The sequence below is a fragment of the Gallus gallus genome, chromosome 2 (genome assembly GCF_016699485.2).
Source record: "Gallus gallus isolate bGalGal1 chromosome 2, bGalGal1.mat.broiler.GRCg7b, whole genome shotgun sequence".
Taxonomy (NCBI): domain Eukaryota; kingdom Metazoa; phylum Chordata; class Aves; order Galliformes; family Phasianidae; genus Gallus; species Gallus gallus.
Window position 1 is genome coordinate 9,437,562 of NC_052533.1, and position 18,099 is coordinate 9,455,660.

General features: G+C 36.2%; 1 protein-coding gene across 2 annotated transcripts in view; it reads right to left on the minus strand.

The window, feature by feature from the left end:
* Positions 1-18,099, minus strand: part of NCAPG2 (non-SMC condensin II complex subunit G2) — a 37,277-nt gene that overhangs the window by 10,637 nt on the left and 8,541 nt on the right. For both annotated transcript variants that reach the window (XM_003640678.6, XM_040695618.2), the window contains 16 exons: positions 17,660-17,754; positions 16,719-16,788; positions 15,209-15,295; positions 13,278-13,373; positions 10,476-10,601; positions 8,092-8,271; positions 7,067-7,219; positions 5,473-5,695; positions 4,585-4,694; positions 3,937-4,110; positions 2,630-2,700; positions 2,182-2,335; positions 1,826-1,999; positions 1,587-1,703; positions 1,335-1,478; positions 171-270 (listed from right to left, as the gene is read on the minus strand). In XM_003640678.6, coding sequence (XP_003640726.2) covers positions 171-270; positions 1,335-1,478; positions 1,587-1,703; positions 1,826-1,999; positions 2,182-2,335; positions 2,630-2,700; positions 3,937-4,110; positions 4,585-4,694; positions 5,473-5,695; positions 7,067-7,219; positions 8,092-8,271; positions 10,476-10,601; positions 13,278-13,373; positions 15,209-15,295; positions 16,719-16,788; positions 17,660-17,754 — 2,074 coding nt within the window. The remainder of the gene's footprint in view (positions 1-170; positions 271-1,334; positions 1,479-1,586; positions 1,704-1,825; positions 2,000-2,181; positions 2,336-2,629; positions 2,701-3,936; positions 4,111-4,584; positions 4,695-5,472; positions 5,696-7,066; positions 7,220-8,091; positions 8,272-10,475; positions 10,602-13,277; positions 13,374-15,208; positions 15,296-16,718; positions 16,789-17,659; positions 17,755-18,099) is intronic.

Sequence of the window (18,099 nt, forward strand, 5' to 3'; positions counted from 1 at the left end):
GCTGAAAAGCTGTTGTTACTTCTCACCATATTAATGATATTAGCATCAACTATAAACACTGTTTTTTGAGAAAGAGATTCCACAATGCAAGAAAGCAACAGTTCTGTTAATATAAAAACATGTCACCCAATTGTGTATGGAGATGTTGACATTAGCACTACACTTTGTACCTGTTTGTATAACTGAAAGTGCCATATCTAAAAAGTACAGTTGAAACTTGACATTTCCAAGACCAACCATTATGACATCTTTGCAGACAGACAGATAGGCCTAGAAAAGAGATGCAGAAATAAATCAGAACAAAAGCATTATTATATAAAGCAACAATTCAGTAGGAGTGAGAAGTAATAAAAATATGAAATCAAAGGAATCATTTATCTTTTTTTAACCAGCCTGGATTTACATGAGTTGGGCCATTCAAAGACAGAGATTGTGATTAAAGTTTGTCTGAATCTTTCCCTTGACTAACATTTGAAAAGACCCACAGCTCACTGGTAAAATGTACACTAGGTTAAGTGATACATAAGGGAAATATAACAGAAGACAATTAAAAAATTGCTTAAATATTACCTAATTACATGCTTTCTGTGTACCTACTAACAAGGAGCATTATTACTGACTCATCAAGCAGTACGTCTGATAGTTCTGTAGTAGAAAACAACCTATTTCATTATTTATCAATACTTTCATTTTCAATTTCTATTCAGACCTGGGAAATTGATCAAACACATTCTAGAAATGCTGGTACATATTCTTTATTTTGTGTCTTGTCTTTCCATAAGACTGAATTCTATGACTGCAAGCTTTTGACAAATAGCCAGAGTTGCAGTATGCATGCCAATTATTTCATTTTAAAAAGAGACAATATCTTATTAAACACACAATTAACCTGTCCCAAGAACGACTACAGCACTTACTTAATGCCTCTGTACAGCCTTCAAAAAGTCATTTGGCTGCAGCAGTGCGATTCCAAGTCAGTAAAAGACTCACTTCCTCACTATTAAATTCCCAGGCAACTCCCACTCTCTCACTCTGCTGACTTCCATAGATATGTTTTCTGGTACTCAGCACCAGAATGAAGCATGCTGAATTCCTCAGGGTATAATTCTACCTGTTTCTTTTGGGAAAGCAGGAGGGAAAGGAAAGAAGGAAGCAAAGCAAGCCAATTTGATTAGATATACATCCTCTCATAATAACATGACCTTCCTGGGCTTCCAAATCATCCTCTATAGTGCACTGGACATTTTGGATAACAATGTTTGTAAACCTGAAATTCACATACACCAATTATTTGGCTGGAGGCAGTTTGATTTATGTGAGAAGAGACCTCTAACCTGGATAATTAATTCAGGAACATTACTCTGTTTTGAAATTCCATCCTCTTGTTCAGATGCAAGTATAAAAGGTAAAACGTGACTTTCTACCCAAGCCCCTGTCTCCTGCAGATGTGACAGATAATCTTTTCCTTCTTCAGAAAACTGGAAAACAAAAATAGAAGCTTATAAACTTTTGAATTCCAATTCTTTTGGAATTTCCTCATACTGTCAGCTTAAACTCCTGCTTATACTGAAAAAGTATAAACGTACCTTGTTTTGAAGATGAATACTCAACCTGCAACACAGGCTGAAGGCTCTTAAGCCAGTTCCTTGACTGCAGCTACCACGATTTGTATCAGTTGTTTTCAGAACTGAGCCAAGAATCTCCTGAAATATCGAAGTTTACATTTATATTGGCCAGAAAAACCTTTCAAAAAAAGTTTTGTTGTCATCATCTATAATATGATGCACTCTTTTATAAGCATTGCTTGTGGTAAGGACAACACTACCTTAGCAGCACTGAGAACTTTCAGAAGATGGTTCAGTTTCTTTTTAGGAACAGAGAGTAGGCAACCACGGTTAACAGGATGAGTCAATAAATATTCAATGTAATCAAGTGCTAATTCTGGCTTCGATTCATGTGTCACGTGGATACGTACTCGCCGTTCCGATGTTTTAACATTCTAAAGGAGAAGGAAGCACAACATTAGTAAGATACAGTTAGTATTGTACAATTTTTACAATTAATTCCAAAGAAGGAAAATACAGCATTAAAGAAGCTGCTCCTTAAAGGAAAAAATAAGAAAAACAACAACAGAGGAACCATGCAGTTATGTAATCTAACAATTCTTTGACGCATGCATACCTTTCTTGGGGTTAGCATGTCTGACAACCAGTCACAGGCCAATTCCAACACATGACCAACTCGACCCCAGCGACACATACAGTCTATCAGGGTAGAGTATTTGCTTTGGTCAGCTCCACTGTCAATGCTTCTGAGTTTGGAGATCACACCACAGCTTAAACAGAAAAAAGAAAGGAAAAAGATGTGTTAACTTTACATTCATTATTGTAGAAATTGTTCACAGATAATCAACCAATATACTACCAAAAGAGACACGCAGGTGGCTTGAAGATATATTTACACCACACAGATTTTATTAACTTGGTACATTTACTTAGCAGATTATTTTATCCAAGTTTACCCAAATTATCCAATTTATCAAAATGGGCATTTAAAAATGTCAGCTTGAGAAAAAATGAACAAGAACAGTCAACGAGTGTCACTCACATTTTGGATCTAAAAATATTACCTGAAAGTAGGAATAGCAGCAGGGGGCATAAAGGATGCCAGAATAACCAATGGAGTTATGCAACGGTCATCCTATGAAAAAAAAGTGTACTATAATGATGTACACATACAGACATCATGTGAAATCTATGAGATAACTTAAAGCATGATTAAATTTTATCAATTTAAGCATTTCTTTCTTTTCACTAGAAATGTACAAAAGTAGAAAAAATCACAAGGCTTACCATGTGCAACTAACAAATGTAAAACAGAAATGCACTAGAAGTTGTTACAACACATCAAAATACAAGGTACAGAAACTGACCCATGTGACGAACTGTTTAGAAATCACATCTGTTGTCCATGCTTCATGAGTACAATCAAATGAAATTATTACTCATTTAGACATCTGAAAGGCTGAAATCTTTTAAAGATAATTTTTAAAATAACATTAAAACAAAAAAGCGTGTAGATTTTCAGGAAAGAGATACCTTGCCTCAACCTGTAGTCTCCTAGAAAATAAGCTCCTCATGACAGATTGTTTTAGATGTAAGCTGCTCACTCACTGTAAGAATATCACTCAAGAGGTTGCTTGCTAAAGCTGGATGTCTTGCCTGCTCACCAGAACTTCAGAGGAGGGATATTACATCCTCTACCAAAAAAAAAGGTTTGGAATGTCTTTGACAAATCCAAATGTTTTCAGGGTAGAAAGAAAATTCTGCAGTACAGATCTACCAAATACTACGTAGAAATGAACAGCTTTTCACTCTCTGATTATCTGATTTGAATGCTGTTAAGCTGATTTGAATGCTGTTAAGCAGCCAGAATCAAAAGACTACTAGAAAGTAGAATCCAATTATCAGAAGACAATCACAAGAAAGTAACAAAGGAGCCTCAGCTGTTTCAGCTGTTCCAGCAGCTGAAGAGAAACTGGATCATAATAATAAGTGATGGTGGCGGAAGGGTCTGGAGGAAGGAAGTACAAAAACATGTGGACTCTCATCTACAAAAAGTATTTTGCAATGGCACATCTTCTGTGACTAATTTCCAAAAGTTTAAAAAAGAGAAGAATAGAGTTCTACAAAAAGCAGTACAAGCAGAATAGCTTATTGCATAAGTAGCTCTGTGCTAACAATTTAAATAATGATTCATCAGATCCTGGAACTGGAGGATGGCTTTTCTCTCTGATGCAATTTCTAGATACTTTGCTATTGTTTACATCAACAAAACATACTTAATACCATGAAAACAAATAAAACACACAACAAATAACAACATCAGAATACTAGAGCAGTGACAAATCTAAGCTTAAATCTAGGCTTTCCTTACCTTAAATACTTTTAAATACTCAGGAAGTACAGAAGCAAATTTTCTGATAGTATAATCTTTGGCATCTTCATTGTGATCCAGCGCTTTGTGAATACTTCTCCAGAGAATCACCGTAATCTCCAATAAACTTGCCATGCTGGCCACATCATTTATTGACAACACATCATTCAACACCTGAAATACAAACACAGATGATATTACTCATTATGCTCTAATATATGAATTTACATTAAAATAAAGTTTCAAAACACTGAAAATTCTTACATTCATTTCACAGAGGTGTTGTGCTTATTGTAAAGCATCAACTCCGTGATTCGTTCACAAGCTATATTTAACTTGAGTCATCCCACTACATTATTATTTTTTATACACTTGATTGCAAAATCAAACAAACATAATAAAGAGTAAGATGAGAGAAATATTCATTTTTAGTATGTTCCACATGCCTTCCAGCTTATTCTGTGTACTGCATGAAATTTCTAGTATTTCAGGGCATGAAAATGCCACGGTAGTGGTTTTCCCCTTCCAACTCCACAGATGTCCAAACTCTTTCCTTCAGACTTCTGTCACACCATTAACTGCCAATATCTGAAATCCAGCACCACGGACAAACATTACCAGAACTTATCATAAAGGAACATTTCTTACACTTAGGTTCTCCTTTTCACCTTCATCTTCACCATCATCACCAAAACTCTCTTTCACTGCTTTCTGGATGCAGGCATTCAAGCAGCGTCGAATAGTTAGCATCAGTTTAGCTACATTTAAATACAGTAAGAATAAATCAGATGTTTACTATTTCTTAAGAACGTCATTAGTAAATGCTTCTAAATATAATGCTAGATAGCCATTCTGAAGAGCAGGCAACAGAAACAGAAATAGCTAGAGAAAAACATGCTACATTTCTTGGTAAAAGAAAATGAAAAAATGGACAAACGTTTTATAAACTCAAATATGAAGAAGAAACAGCCAACGTTATCGTCAGATTCCATAACTTCATTGTTAAAAATGTCTACTCAAAGGAAAAAAAGAATCTAAGCAGGATCAGAGGAAGCTCCTACAGCTTCTACATCTGTCTGGCATAGCTACTAATTTCATGAACTATAACCAGTAACATCTCTTCTAATGTGCATTCCCATTTTTTGTAATAAGCAGTAATCTAACCACTGTGCTCCCTAATGCGGAGCTCATCTTCAGATCAAAGTGAAAGGGTGATGTTCACTGTGGTGATAGCACAGCTAGCTGGAATACACTAACACACGTTAGTCCAGAAGTAACTTACTAAAATAATACAATCTTCCAAGGAGCAACAGATTCTCAGTTTTGCTCAAGTCACTCCATGCTGACTACTATGTTTTACAGTACCAGAATTCATCTGAAACAAAATTTTCCCAATCTCACTTGGCTCACTTTTATAAAATGCAGCTGTGCTCTCTACAGTACATACACTTGTAACTGAAAGTCTTCAACTACCAGATTATCAGGCATAAATAGTTTTCATTTTCTATAGAAGACTCAAAAAGTTTTGTACTTTACCTATATTGGTGGGGGCAGTATACTCATAAGCATATTGATAGAACTTTCGAGCTGCTGCTGGATTCATCTGGATTAAAGTAACACAGCGCTCACACCACACATCCTCAGGCTGGTTAATGGGCAGGAAGGAGTTGAATAAGAGATTCACTATGCGCCGCGACACGGGCCGCGAATCAACCTCCAAGCGAGCCAGAAGATGCTCCATAGGACAGATCTTCCAGAACTTGAAAAAGTGAGTAAAGGTATTAAAGGAATTAAAATAAATAAATAAATGGAACACGTTGACAGTTGTCTACTCATTAAGTCTCAACAAATATCAATAGCATTTACAGAAAAGCATTTTACAAAAGTGCATTTTACATTTTACAGAAATACCAGCATGCACTTGAAGTCCCATACTCCTGTAATACTGTCCTGATGTGCTTCTAAATCCCCTGGTATCTATGAGAGACCACTAACATTCTGGTTAGGAGAACTCCAGCTCAACATATCTGCAGTGCTAAATGTAACCAGATGATCATTACGGTCCTTTTCAACCCAGGCCATTCTATGACTGTGACTGTGATTACGTGCTGTGATCAAAGGTGGAAGACACACATTTGACAAGTAGCTAATTATCTTGTTAGGGATAGATGAGATCCTTGAGCACTGAAGCTTCAAAATCTGACCAACAAATCATTTATTCCAAGTTTAATTCTCTCATGAACAACAGAAAACTGTACACGTTCTATGCAAATTCACTATGTAATAAAGTCTCAAGATAAGCATGTCATAGTAACTAAGCTCAGCAAAAGACAAAACCACCATTGAAACAAAATATAAAATTTAAATTAGTAAACCATTAACAGCAGAGAGTGGAGAAAGAAGTCAAAGGAGCTGTAACACCTGAGGCTGGCCAGTATCACCCTAAATAAGAATCCACAGCAGAACATGGAGTTTGTTTAAAATCACTATGAAAAGAAATCAAAATGCTGAAGCACATGCCCACAGAAAGCAAATAAAAATTATAAAAACAGGTAAACAAGAGTAAAGAAGCAGCTCAATAAAGATGTTAAGCTTTTCAGAAGGTGAGAGTCCCGAGGAGCTGTTTGTCCGACTGTTCTGCCCTGGCATCGCCACCAGAGGGCAAGGAAGACAGAAACATGCTAAGAAAAAGATGCGTTGAGTACTTAGTGATCCCAGCAACCAGTGAGCAAAAAAATTCAAACCAGTAAGTACAGAGAAACTGATGGAACTACTGTATGCAATAATAATCCCAAATTAGTTGGAAATTAAAAAAAAAAAAAAAAAAGAGCAGAACAAGAGTATACTTGACTTAATTAAAAACAAGCTTTCCACACATTCACCATGCCTATAAAATCTCTGCCACAGCAATATCCATGCAAAGTATTATTCCCTATGGTTACCTCAGCTGTGACAAACAGCTATAGAAACACCACAAGTTCATCAAAACCAGTCACAATTAAAACATCAAACGTGGAGTTTTTTTTCCTTTAAGGTTAACTGCAGTAGTCTCAAAGGTACATCTGTTTTTAAAATCAATGCCTTGATTTTTATCTCCTGCCTGCTATCTATCAAGTACCACTTAACCCACCTTTGCTGCCTTAGTAGCCTTAACTTTCAGCAGCATATCTACAAAAGCCACTCGCACTTTCTCTGAATTGTCATGAAGGCTGTGTTTAACTGTTGGCAGGAGCTGCTCCAGTAATGGATGACTTAATTTGTTGTCCAAAGTTATCGGTAGACACTGCAAGAAAAAAAAAACAATTATAGTAATTAAAAATATTTAAAGAGTAGATTTGCAGAAAAGATGTAGCTAAAAACTGCTGAACTAGACCATGACACTTTCAAGGTGAACTGAAGTAGGGACTGACACTACGTATGCATGCTTTTCCTTTAATATTCTTTAGTGAAAGTTGCTTCAAATTTCCAGCATCCCGCATTCAGCGAACTCATTTCAGATGAATAAGTTTCAGATATATGCTGAGGTCATAGTGTTGCCTTCTATCTGAGGGCACAATGTAAAGTACCTTTCGTGGCCCCAGACTCTACTAATTTCGGATTCAAATTTAGTCTTTTTTTTTTTTTTTTGGCCAAGTTACATTTAACTCAGCTCTTTCTGCTTATTCAGTATAGACTTCCATACTGCTACGGTGGAGCAAGGGAGAATTAATATGAAGATAACTCCAAATTAAAAGTGAATCAATACATGTACAACATTTTAAGTGGAAACACAGCATAAAGAGATTCTCTAGGGATGGGTTAAAACCAGTGATATAGAAATATACCAAAATTCGTCTGCATACTCAGCATAACTTCTATTAGCTAAAATTACTTAATTATCAGGTCCAAACAATGCAGAAAGTATATCAGACTAGAAATGCAAAGTGAATGGGATTCAACAAGGCCAAACAGTCACTGCTCTGGAAGACATTTTTTCTTTCTAGTTGTATGAATTTCCTAAAAGTGTGCAGAGTTTGCATGTGCCAGGAACTTCACTGTGTAAGTCACTCTGCAGAATAATTACTATCCTTGACTTTAAGTGGCCTGGAAACCAAAGCTTCAGGTAAAAAATATAGAAATTACAATCACGATTTTACATTTAGAGGACAGACTTACTTTAAAAACAGAGCATCGAACATCAGCAGATGTTACATCACACGCCAGCTCTTCAATTAGCTTTTTTAAAAGATCAGCAATAACTGTTGGAGGAATCATCTCCCAGTATTTGGATGTTATCTGACTAACTCCAAGTATCCCTGTAGATCGGACAACTGGATGAGGATCTTCCAAGAGGCTCTATAACAGAGGAACAATGTGAATAGAGGCATTATTGCTAATCCACTGCTATTTGACAATAACCTATAGTCCACAAATAGAATTCCATAATTATTATGCAAATTGTTATGCTATGAGAGAACAACGCTATTGATGTTCTCTCAAGGCATTTTATTATGAAGTGAACAAGAAAATTAAAATCAGGAACAAAGTTAAGATAATACTGTCCAATTACTTTTTTTTAATATGACCTTTGAAATAGTTTTGAACTGTTTTTAAGATAACTTACATTAAGTTTTGCATCTGTGACTTAATTAAGAATATTTAGACTGATATGAACAGCATCCAATGCAAACTCATGTACACAGATGTTAATATAAAAACTTTAAATTCCGTTATCTGATGTTTATGTTCATAAAGCCAACATGGATGATTTCCAAAACATTTTAGTAAAGAATATACATCCAATCTCACCTATCTAGACTAATTAAATTTTTTTCCATCTTCTTTCAGTTGTACTTCATTTTAGAACTATTTAGGAATACAGTACTAAACTTGTGAATGCTTACGAATTAAATGTAAAGCTCTCTTCACCAGTCCTAGATAAGGATCAAGATCATTACTCATCCACACAGCCCATGGACATCCAACGTTCTGGCTTGCCTGGGCTGCACTGAGTGAAGAGGAATTGTCTAGGGCTGAATATACATAGGTCTCTCCAAAAGTAATGCCTCCTACTTATTTCCATGGAAATTACAACAGATACAATGAACACAGTAACGCTGCTTGATAGAGCCAATTCTCAGCAACAAAACAATATTTTTCAGTATAGTAGCCACCATTAGCTATGCATTTTTGCCAGCGATGAACAGGAGGCTGTATGCCATGTTCGTCAATACCTACACCAGCAGAAGAGACCTAGTGGTGCTGTCACCACTGCTGAAATACACCACTGTGCTCACATCTACTGTTTCATTAACATTCATGGAAACCAAACATCAGTGAATGTCAATGGGCACTTTTTTTTTTTTTTTGCACGGAGGAATGCAGTTCCACCTCTTTGTTTCATACATACGTCCATGTCAGACATCATTTTATCAGATTGTCCATCTATCACACAGCAACCAAATGTAATGGAATATTGGCGAGAAGGTTCAACTTATACTGCCATACCACCAACATCCGCCTCTGATGTCATGGACCAGAATAATAAAATAGGAAGCATTACATTTGGAGCTGTCCTTGTAAAATATATACTATTGAGTAACAACAATAAAGAACAAGTGGGATATGTGACCTTGTTTTTGTGAAACTAATGCATCAGTCTGGATCAATGGCAGATGTTGCAATTCTCAGTAAGCTTTCAAGATGCTCAGAGATCTTTTATGAATTGTTACCCTTGCTGTACCTCTTTCTTGACAAAAGCCACTCACAAACCATTGCCAAAAGCAATGACATCAGTAAGGAGTGACTGTGAAACGAAGGATATTTTTCTCTGTTAAGAGAGGTCTTACAGAAGCCTAGTAAAAACATATGATCAAATACTTGAGTTGAATATCTGATTGCAACTCTATTTGTTCCATTTGAAAATATGCAGGTAATATATGTCAACTGCAAATGCATTTGCAAACATAAATTGATTCTTTTTTTTTTTTTTGGCAATCTTGAAACCTGGTCTCAAATTCCTGTATCAAAATGGAAGACACATCTGCATATTTTTTTACTGCTCATAGGACCATGTTCAGCCAGTATCCCAAAATGCATACAATTATTTGTCATAAATTGAGTTAGCACTGCACCCTCCCCATGCCCTGCGTTCAACCCAGACAGTTCTGGTCACACACAGATGTGTGGTTGTTGTGAGCGATGGGTGCACACCTGAGCACTTAGCAGGGAAGAACTGCAGCCAGAAAGCAGGCCACACTGTGAGCTGTGCTGAGCCATATGCAGCCCACGTGCTGGAGACACCTGATAGAGCTTTCAAAAGCATCTTTCATTCACAGCTCAGTAAATAGATAACCAATCTTTTCCTTTTCAGATTTAAAAAAAAAAAAAAGATGTAGTGTTGCCTGCTGCCAACATGGCACAGAACATTAAAATATTAGTTTATTTTTGCATTTTCTGCATCCCAGGCATACATACTATCCTGAAATTCCATTCTCTTTAACTATACCAACAGCTTATTTTTAGTTAGCGTTCAGCATATTAGTTACACTAAAACTTACAAAAAGTTCTTCAAATTGTTTCTGAATTTCAGCATCCATCTCTTCAGTGTTAAAACTAGGATCACGAATAGGAAAAGCATCAATAAACAAAAATGCTGCATTTGATCGAACTTCTGAGTTTCTTGCCTGTTACAATGAAGGAAAAATTATTATTTCAGTAAGTAAGTACAGACTTCAAGGCATATGCTAGGAAACATTGCTCTCCAAAGACTTTTACCAAGTTACTTTTTGTAATTAAGTAAATGGGAGAGAAGTTCTTAAATATATGGAAGAAGTTATAGTAACATGATTTTTTTCACCTTACATTTCTGCCCCTCTGTAACACCTGAGCTGTAAGAACAATAAGCTCTCAAAATATTAATGATCCTAAAGAGTCATGGTCTGAGCCCTTCTTCTTAATGCAATGCTGAATAACTTAAAAACAGTTGGGATTTCTCTTGGTCACCTGACACGCATACTTGGGCATGAATCCTTAAATCTTCTCTACAGAATACAATAATTTTGAATTCGAGCAAAGCTTTTACTGTCAAGTTTATACAGACAGACAATTAAATTGAAAAGCTGAAGCTTATTTCTTCAAGAAAACAGTATTTAGAAACTAAGTACCATCAAGCCTAGAGCATAACATCCAACATATTCAGTTCTGCATCTATTCATGCAAGTAAGAGGATCACATTCTGAGCTTCCACCAGCTAATCAGAAGCTGAAGATAAACCTTGTAACTCTGACATTTTATCATTTGTAACCATTTTCAGTGTGCTACTTAATATATCTGGCTGGCCATATTGCTCCAAATGTAAGGAAAAATGAAAAGAAGTGTATATTTAGGCAATCAATGAAAAATCATTGGCCCCCACAGGCTCATAAAGGACAGAAAATACAGAACAGTCAATGAAATGAAGAAAAGATGAGATCCAAGGTACATCAGGAAGAAACCTGAAATATAACCATCAGAAAATGTTATTTGTTAAAGATATCAGCCCTTTATATTTGTGCTCACTTCTCTTTGAAGGAAGAGAGAAGGAAAAATTTTGTTCAGATTTTGGGTCCAATTAAAAAGATATACAAAAAACATATATAAAGAGGCTACTGTGAAACATGCAATGTGGGCTTACTTAAGAGCAAGATTAAGAGAGTTCAGGGGACCTTCTGACTACATTCATCCAATTTTCTTCTTTTGTCATGAGATACTCAGATCAAAGGCACGGAAAAGAAGAAACTGTATAACCATGTAATATTTAGAATGAAACTAATGGTAAATAAAAACAGCAAATCACAAAAGAAATGAACTACAATTACTTAATGTGTAATTTACTTTGTATTTCCCTTCTGAATTGATCCTCATAGGGGACGAGGGATGGGCATCTCACATCCAGGTAGGAAAAACCAAACAACACTACCACCACCACCACCATCAAATTCTTCAAGCCAGCATAATTAATAAAAGTTCTACATTTGATACCATGAGATGAAGTAAAGCCCATCTGTATATTCTGTAGAGCTTAGGACTACCTTATTTTACCCACAGTCACCAAGAGGAGCCTTCAGTTATTTGATTCAAAAAAAAAAAAAAAATCATGTTTCTTTACCTTCATGTAATAATTTGAGGAACTGTTAAAACTGTTTTAAGACAGACTGATAGACCATAAGATATATAGACCCACTTTTTGGGTATACAATAACCAATCATAGCACAACTGCTCTGCTCACTTGCACACAACACTTACCTTTCATAATAAAGATATGAAATTGCATAACATTATAAAAACTTAAGGTAGCACAAAGGTTTATAAAACTCATGTAAGTAGAAGCCACAAAGGAAGCTTGGGCTATCTAATATCTGCAAAAGTATCAATTTAAGAAGAAAAAGGGCCATGTATTCTGAACAACCATTTTAGAGAGAAAATCAACTGGTATCAACATCACCAGCTCTAGAATACCTTGTATTCTTACAGCTGAAGTAGTTTTCCTTTTTGCATGGAGGGGGGATAAAAGGGCCTTTTTATGAGTTCCCTTTCTTTTATACAACCAGGAACAAGATTTGTTCCTCACTATATTAAATTAGGGTTTCATACAGTGGTTAAAATAGCAAACTGGTTATCTAAAATGAAACTGAGATTTCAAGCTTGGGAGAGGAATCCAAATCAGTCGCAGCGATTGCAAGCTTCCCTTTTAAGCTCTGTATCCCAAGACATAGCAATAGTCCTCTCAGAAATGGCAAATACTTCAGCAGTACTATATAAAAGAGAACAATGAACAATATGAAAGGAAGATAGCAGCCTAACCAAAAATAAACTGCCCAATTTTGATTTTCAGTCACGTATTTCCTTTCACCTATCACAAATATGGTATTGAATCACCTGGAACGGAGAATCTTTTCTTATATTGAATCATTAAATGATCCATATAATTGCTGCATTCAGCTTTTTACAATCCTCCCTGTAACTTTCTGAAGTTTATGTTCACAATCGTTGAATTGCGTTGCTGAATTAAAGCAAGTTCTCCATGACACACTTGATACACGTGCTCACTTTAAGCTGCAAGTGTTTAACTCCATATGTAGAAGTTATCAGAGTAAAAAACAAGAGAAAAATAATGAATGATACAAGAAATAAATCGAAAAAAACCGAAGCAATTAAAAAAAAAACATTCTTCTAGTGATGGAACCATAAGCGATGTGAAAATTATCAATATATTTAAGTAAAATTAGATGCTCATAAGTATATTATTATAAACAGAACATGGGAGGGACCCATAACTTACTAGCTGGAGAAAGTGCTACACTATGAAAAGGAAAATTACCTTCAGTGCTCTCCAAAGGATAGGTTTATACAATCGATAGAGCATTTCTTCAACTCCTTGACGAACTTTACTTTGTTTATGAAAATAACTCAGCATCTGGCAAATCAAACAACAAAAAACATATTTTGTACAAATCTACGCACGTTCAAGAAAGATGGGGTGTTGGAGACGTCAGAAGTATTCATAAGGGAGGGTTGTACCTGTTGTTTTTTGGTTGTTTTTTTGTTTTTAAATCTACTATTATTTCAATAAAGTAGCCCAAACACTGCTCATTCAATTGAATAACTATTTTTTAGTTACTTCCCTATTTGTTACAGGAACTTCTGCAATCTATAGGATCATTTTAAGTTAAATTCTTGCATACTGAAAAAGAACCAATCATCATTAGCAAATTTATTCCAAGATCCTTCCACACCTTCTCAGTTCAAAAGGCATTTATTTACACTACAGTCTTCTTTTAAGATCATAAGATTCTGTTACTCAATGAAATGAAATTAATGTCTGTCAAAACCCCATTCCCTCAAAATTCTAAGCTTGAACCTTGTGAAACCTTTGTATCTGATAGCATATGTTCTTAACACAGGTTTTGGTATCAATTTGTACTTATGTTCTTGGAAAAATATGATATTAAAAAATGATAAACTATTTTCAGTACATCAACGTTAAGACAAATGATTCTGTCATAAAATGACTATTTAGCTGACATATGTGGGTGTAGGGGATAATCAAATCTGATACATGGGATCAACATACTGGTACACTAATCTATATATTGCACATTGTATACCCTCTAGCTTCTACATATTTGAGAGAAAGCATGAGAAGTGAAAAGGCTACATCAGATATGAGTGTCTTCTCTTAAAAAACTTCTCGTTCAACTTCAAATGTACTGCTCAGGAATAAAAGCCATAGATAGGCCACTGGAATCTGTACCTAAATCAAGAATTGTCCCTATATACATACACGAGATCAATACACAGCGTCTCTCTATATAACAGAAGATATGTATCAGTGTAAGTTTTATATATACAAAAGGCAAACAAACTTCATTTCAGATCCACCTACTAAATTTGCTTTAAGAAGCTTATGACATTTTTTCACTGTGATCAACTATGAAAAGGTCAAATCCCTAGGTAAAGAAAAGCATAGATAACAGACAGCAAAGACTACTTCTGGCACTCTGCTCCAGAGCAGGAAAATAAGGGGATTTTTACAGACAAGAGAAATGTGATGCCAAACTATAAGAAAATTCCTCCTAAAATTCATTCTAATAATTTGCCTTTCAGAGTATCAGAGAGTATTTTATTTATTTATTTATTTTTAAGTGAACTCAGTCACAAGCAAAGCAGCACACAACTGCTCACCCACTCCTCTTTGGTGAAATGACAGAAAAATCAAGGAGACCAAAAGCAAGAAAACTTGTGGGTCAAGATAAGAACAGTTTAATAACTGAAGGAAATAGGAATAAAATAACCAATTATTCAGAGGCAATCACCCACCACTTCCCACAAGCAGACCAATGCTCAACCAGTCTCTGAGCAATTGTTACCTCCTCAAAATCCCTCTTCCCTCAGTTTTTATTACTGAGGGTGGCATTACAGGGCAAGTAACATCCCTCTGATCAATTTGGGTCAGCTATGTCCATTCCCAACTTGTTGCTCATCCCAGCCTACTTGCTATGAAGGCAGAGTAGCGACAAAGACAGCCTTAACACTGTGCAAGTACTGCTCAGCAAAATCTACAACACTGTTCTGTATTTACTGTTTTAGTCTACAAAACCAAAACCCAACACAATATGGGCTGCTATGAACAAAATTAATTCTATCCCACTCAGACTCAGTACAGCATTTCAGCAGGAAATGGAAAATTTCCACTTTATACTAACCCAGTTCAGTTTGATACCACCAGTTCATGCCATGACACAAACTTACCTCTCTAACTTTAGAATAAACAGAAGAACTTCTGGGAAGATGAATTCCATGGTGCATGAAATCCTGAATACAATTGTGTTCAAGTATCTACAATAAAAACATACATGCACGCTACTGTTAGCACACAAGAAAACAGTAAGTACAGGTGGCCATCCAGCAACATTTTTATCTAAAACAAACAATTGAAATAATACATATTATTTTGTACTCAGCTTCTGCTAAGCTATATGTTTTCCATGCTATGCTTCTATCAGTATAAACTGATTTTCAAGATATCAGCATACTGATATGAGAACTTGACTTCTGAGAGTCAAGTTTTGAATTCCAAAGTATCTCCACATGAATCTACAGGTGGTGGAACTGACTGCACCCTCAGCAAGCTTGCAGATGACACCGAGCTGAGTGGTGCAGATGATTCAACAGAAGGAACAGATGGCATCCAGAGGAACCCTTAGGGCTTGAGAGGTGAGTCTACACAAATCTGATGAAGTTCAAGAAGGCAAAGTGCAAGGTTATGCAACCAGGTTGGGGCAATTCTAAATGTCAGTACAGGCTGGAGGATGAGTGGATTGAGAGCCACAGAGCAGAGATGGACTTGGGGGTGTTGGTTGATGAAAAAAAAAAAAAAATCAAGCATCAGCCAGCAACACAAGCTTGCAGCCCAGAAAACAAATCATATCCTGGGCTGCATGAAAAAGAAGTGTGGCCAGCAGGCTGAGGGAGGCAATTCTCTCGCTCTGCTCAGCCCTTGCAAGACTCCACATACAGCCCTGCATTCAGCTGTGGGGCCATGAGCATAAGAAAGATACGGAGCATTTAGTTGGTCTAGAGGAAGGCTGGAGCACCCCTGCTATGAAGGCAGGCTGAGGGAGCTAGAGTTACATAGCTTAGAGAAGGCTCTCAAGTTCAACTCCTAAATCCACACAGGATTACCTACAAATTAAACCATATGTCTAAGAGTGCTGTCCAAGCACTTCTTGAACTCCAACATCTTGGACTTGAGACCACTGCCCTGGGGAGACTGTTTCAGGCTCTAAAATGAAAACACTGAAGACAACTGGGGAATTCTATTCACTATAATATTCTGAGCCTGCAACTGAAATTTGGCTGGGACTTTGCTGTGATGCTGTAATTATACTTTTGACCATTCTCCATAGAAATCCACAAAACCTTGATAAATACTTAAGGTATCAATATACAGACCCGCACACACTGAGTAAATGTTTCAGTAATTTAGGGAATTACTGTATTTACAAAAATATATAGTTGTGCAAAGAATTATTTCAGCAGCAGAATTAAAAGTGCTTAATAGCAATGAAACTGACCAAAGTGGCTAAACATCAGTAGCATAGCTTGCTCTTACTCCCTGGCACTGTTGAAGAGGTCCTTTCCTTAGGGAAAAGATTCCTTAAGGTTTGCTTAGGAACCCTTCCTCGGATGAATATTCATATGATCTCCCCCCATCTTAAAATTCAGAGCTATCCAAATAAAATTTCAAGCATAGTAATACCTCTAAAGTTTCTCCTGACACCTTCTTCCATGCTCTGAAGTATATTTCTGAAATGTATTCCACCAAGGATCTGCATTAACACATGGGAAACACTATCAATCAAGCATCCTATGTACAACTCATAAGAATAACCACATGAAGTTTTTGTTAAGTACCGTGATTAGTCTTAATTCTGTGTACCAATGCTATTTTTAGAGGAAGCAAATATCTTGGAAGATTACAACAACAATTACAGAAAAAACAAAGCTAACTGAAATAATAAACCCAAGCACTCTTAAAAAAAAAAAACAACACAGAAAGTCTCTTATCAGTTGGAAATTCAAAACAATAGCACAGATATTTTATAATTTCTCTCTTAACAAATGCCTTACATTGTTTACAAATATATATATATATATATGTGCATACACTGTTGTAACTGAAAGTACTGGAAAGCCTCTGATTTTAATATGAAGAATAATCTATATAACACTTCCCTGAATAATCAAAGGAAAAAAATAAATCTACATTCTTCATCCATCAATCAAGTTCTCAAGCTATGACCCTATAAGTTATTTGTCATTAAAATGTCTCTGTAGAATCTTACCGTATTAAATCAGAGGTTGTCCATAAAAAAAATATGAAGACTTCACAGAAGCAGAAGAAGACTTACAATTCTCCAACACAAACAGCACAAGTAACACACCACGGTTTAAGTGAAAATCATTTGCTTTACATAGTTCTAAAAAAGCACTTCATTACATCTCTAATTGTTGCTTTACACACAACTACATATACAATAAAATGAAGTTGTTCAAACAATACGGTAGTTAGGCTCAACAGATTTGATGTTCTCTGGATGCTGATATATTTTATCAGTGTAATAGGTGTTTCAGCTTGAGACAAACAAAGTCTTAGCCAAGCTTCTAATGATCATTAAGAAACGTAACTGTTATGCATACCTTGGAAAAAACTGTAATTGGTTCTTAACAGTTCCATGTATCATTTTAATGAAGTTGACATTCCAGCTGAAGAAAAAGCTCAAAATTCTTCTTCCCTGTTGGCAGAGAAAAAAGGGAGGTGTATGGAAACTGCAAGGTCATGGCCTGAACCAGTGACTGAGCACCAGGTAAGAAGGGGTGGCTAACCCAGGGAGCTCAGGCACAAGCAATGCATCTGAGTGACCCTGGGTCCACTCTTCCTCACCCTCTCTTAAAGGTTAGCAGCCAAGGGAGCAGCACCGCTATTCAGAGATGGTGCTCTTCTCAAGGTGCCACCAGTCTTTGGAAAGGGTAAGTCATCTTCTTATATATTGTTTTCTAAACTAAACATTAACAAATACCTTTACAAGCATGCTCCTATCCTAGTACGCGGCGTTGCTATCGCCTTCCATTGCTCCACA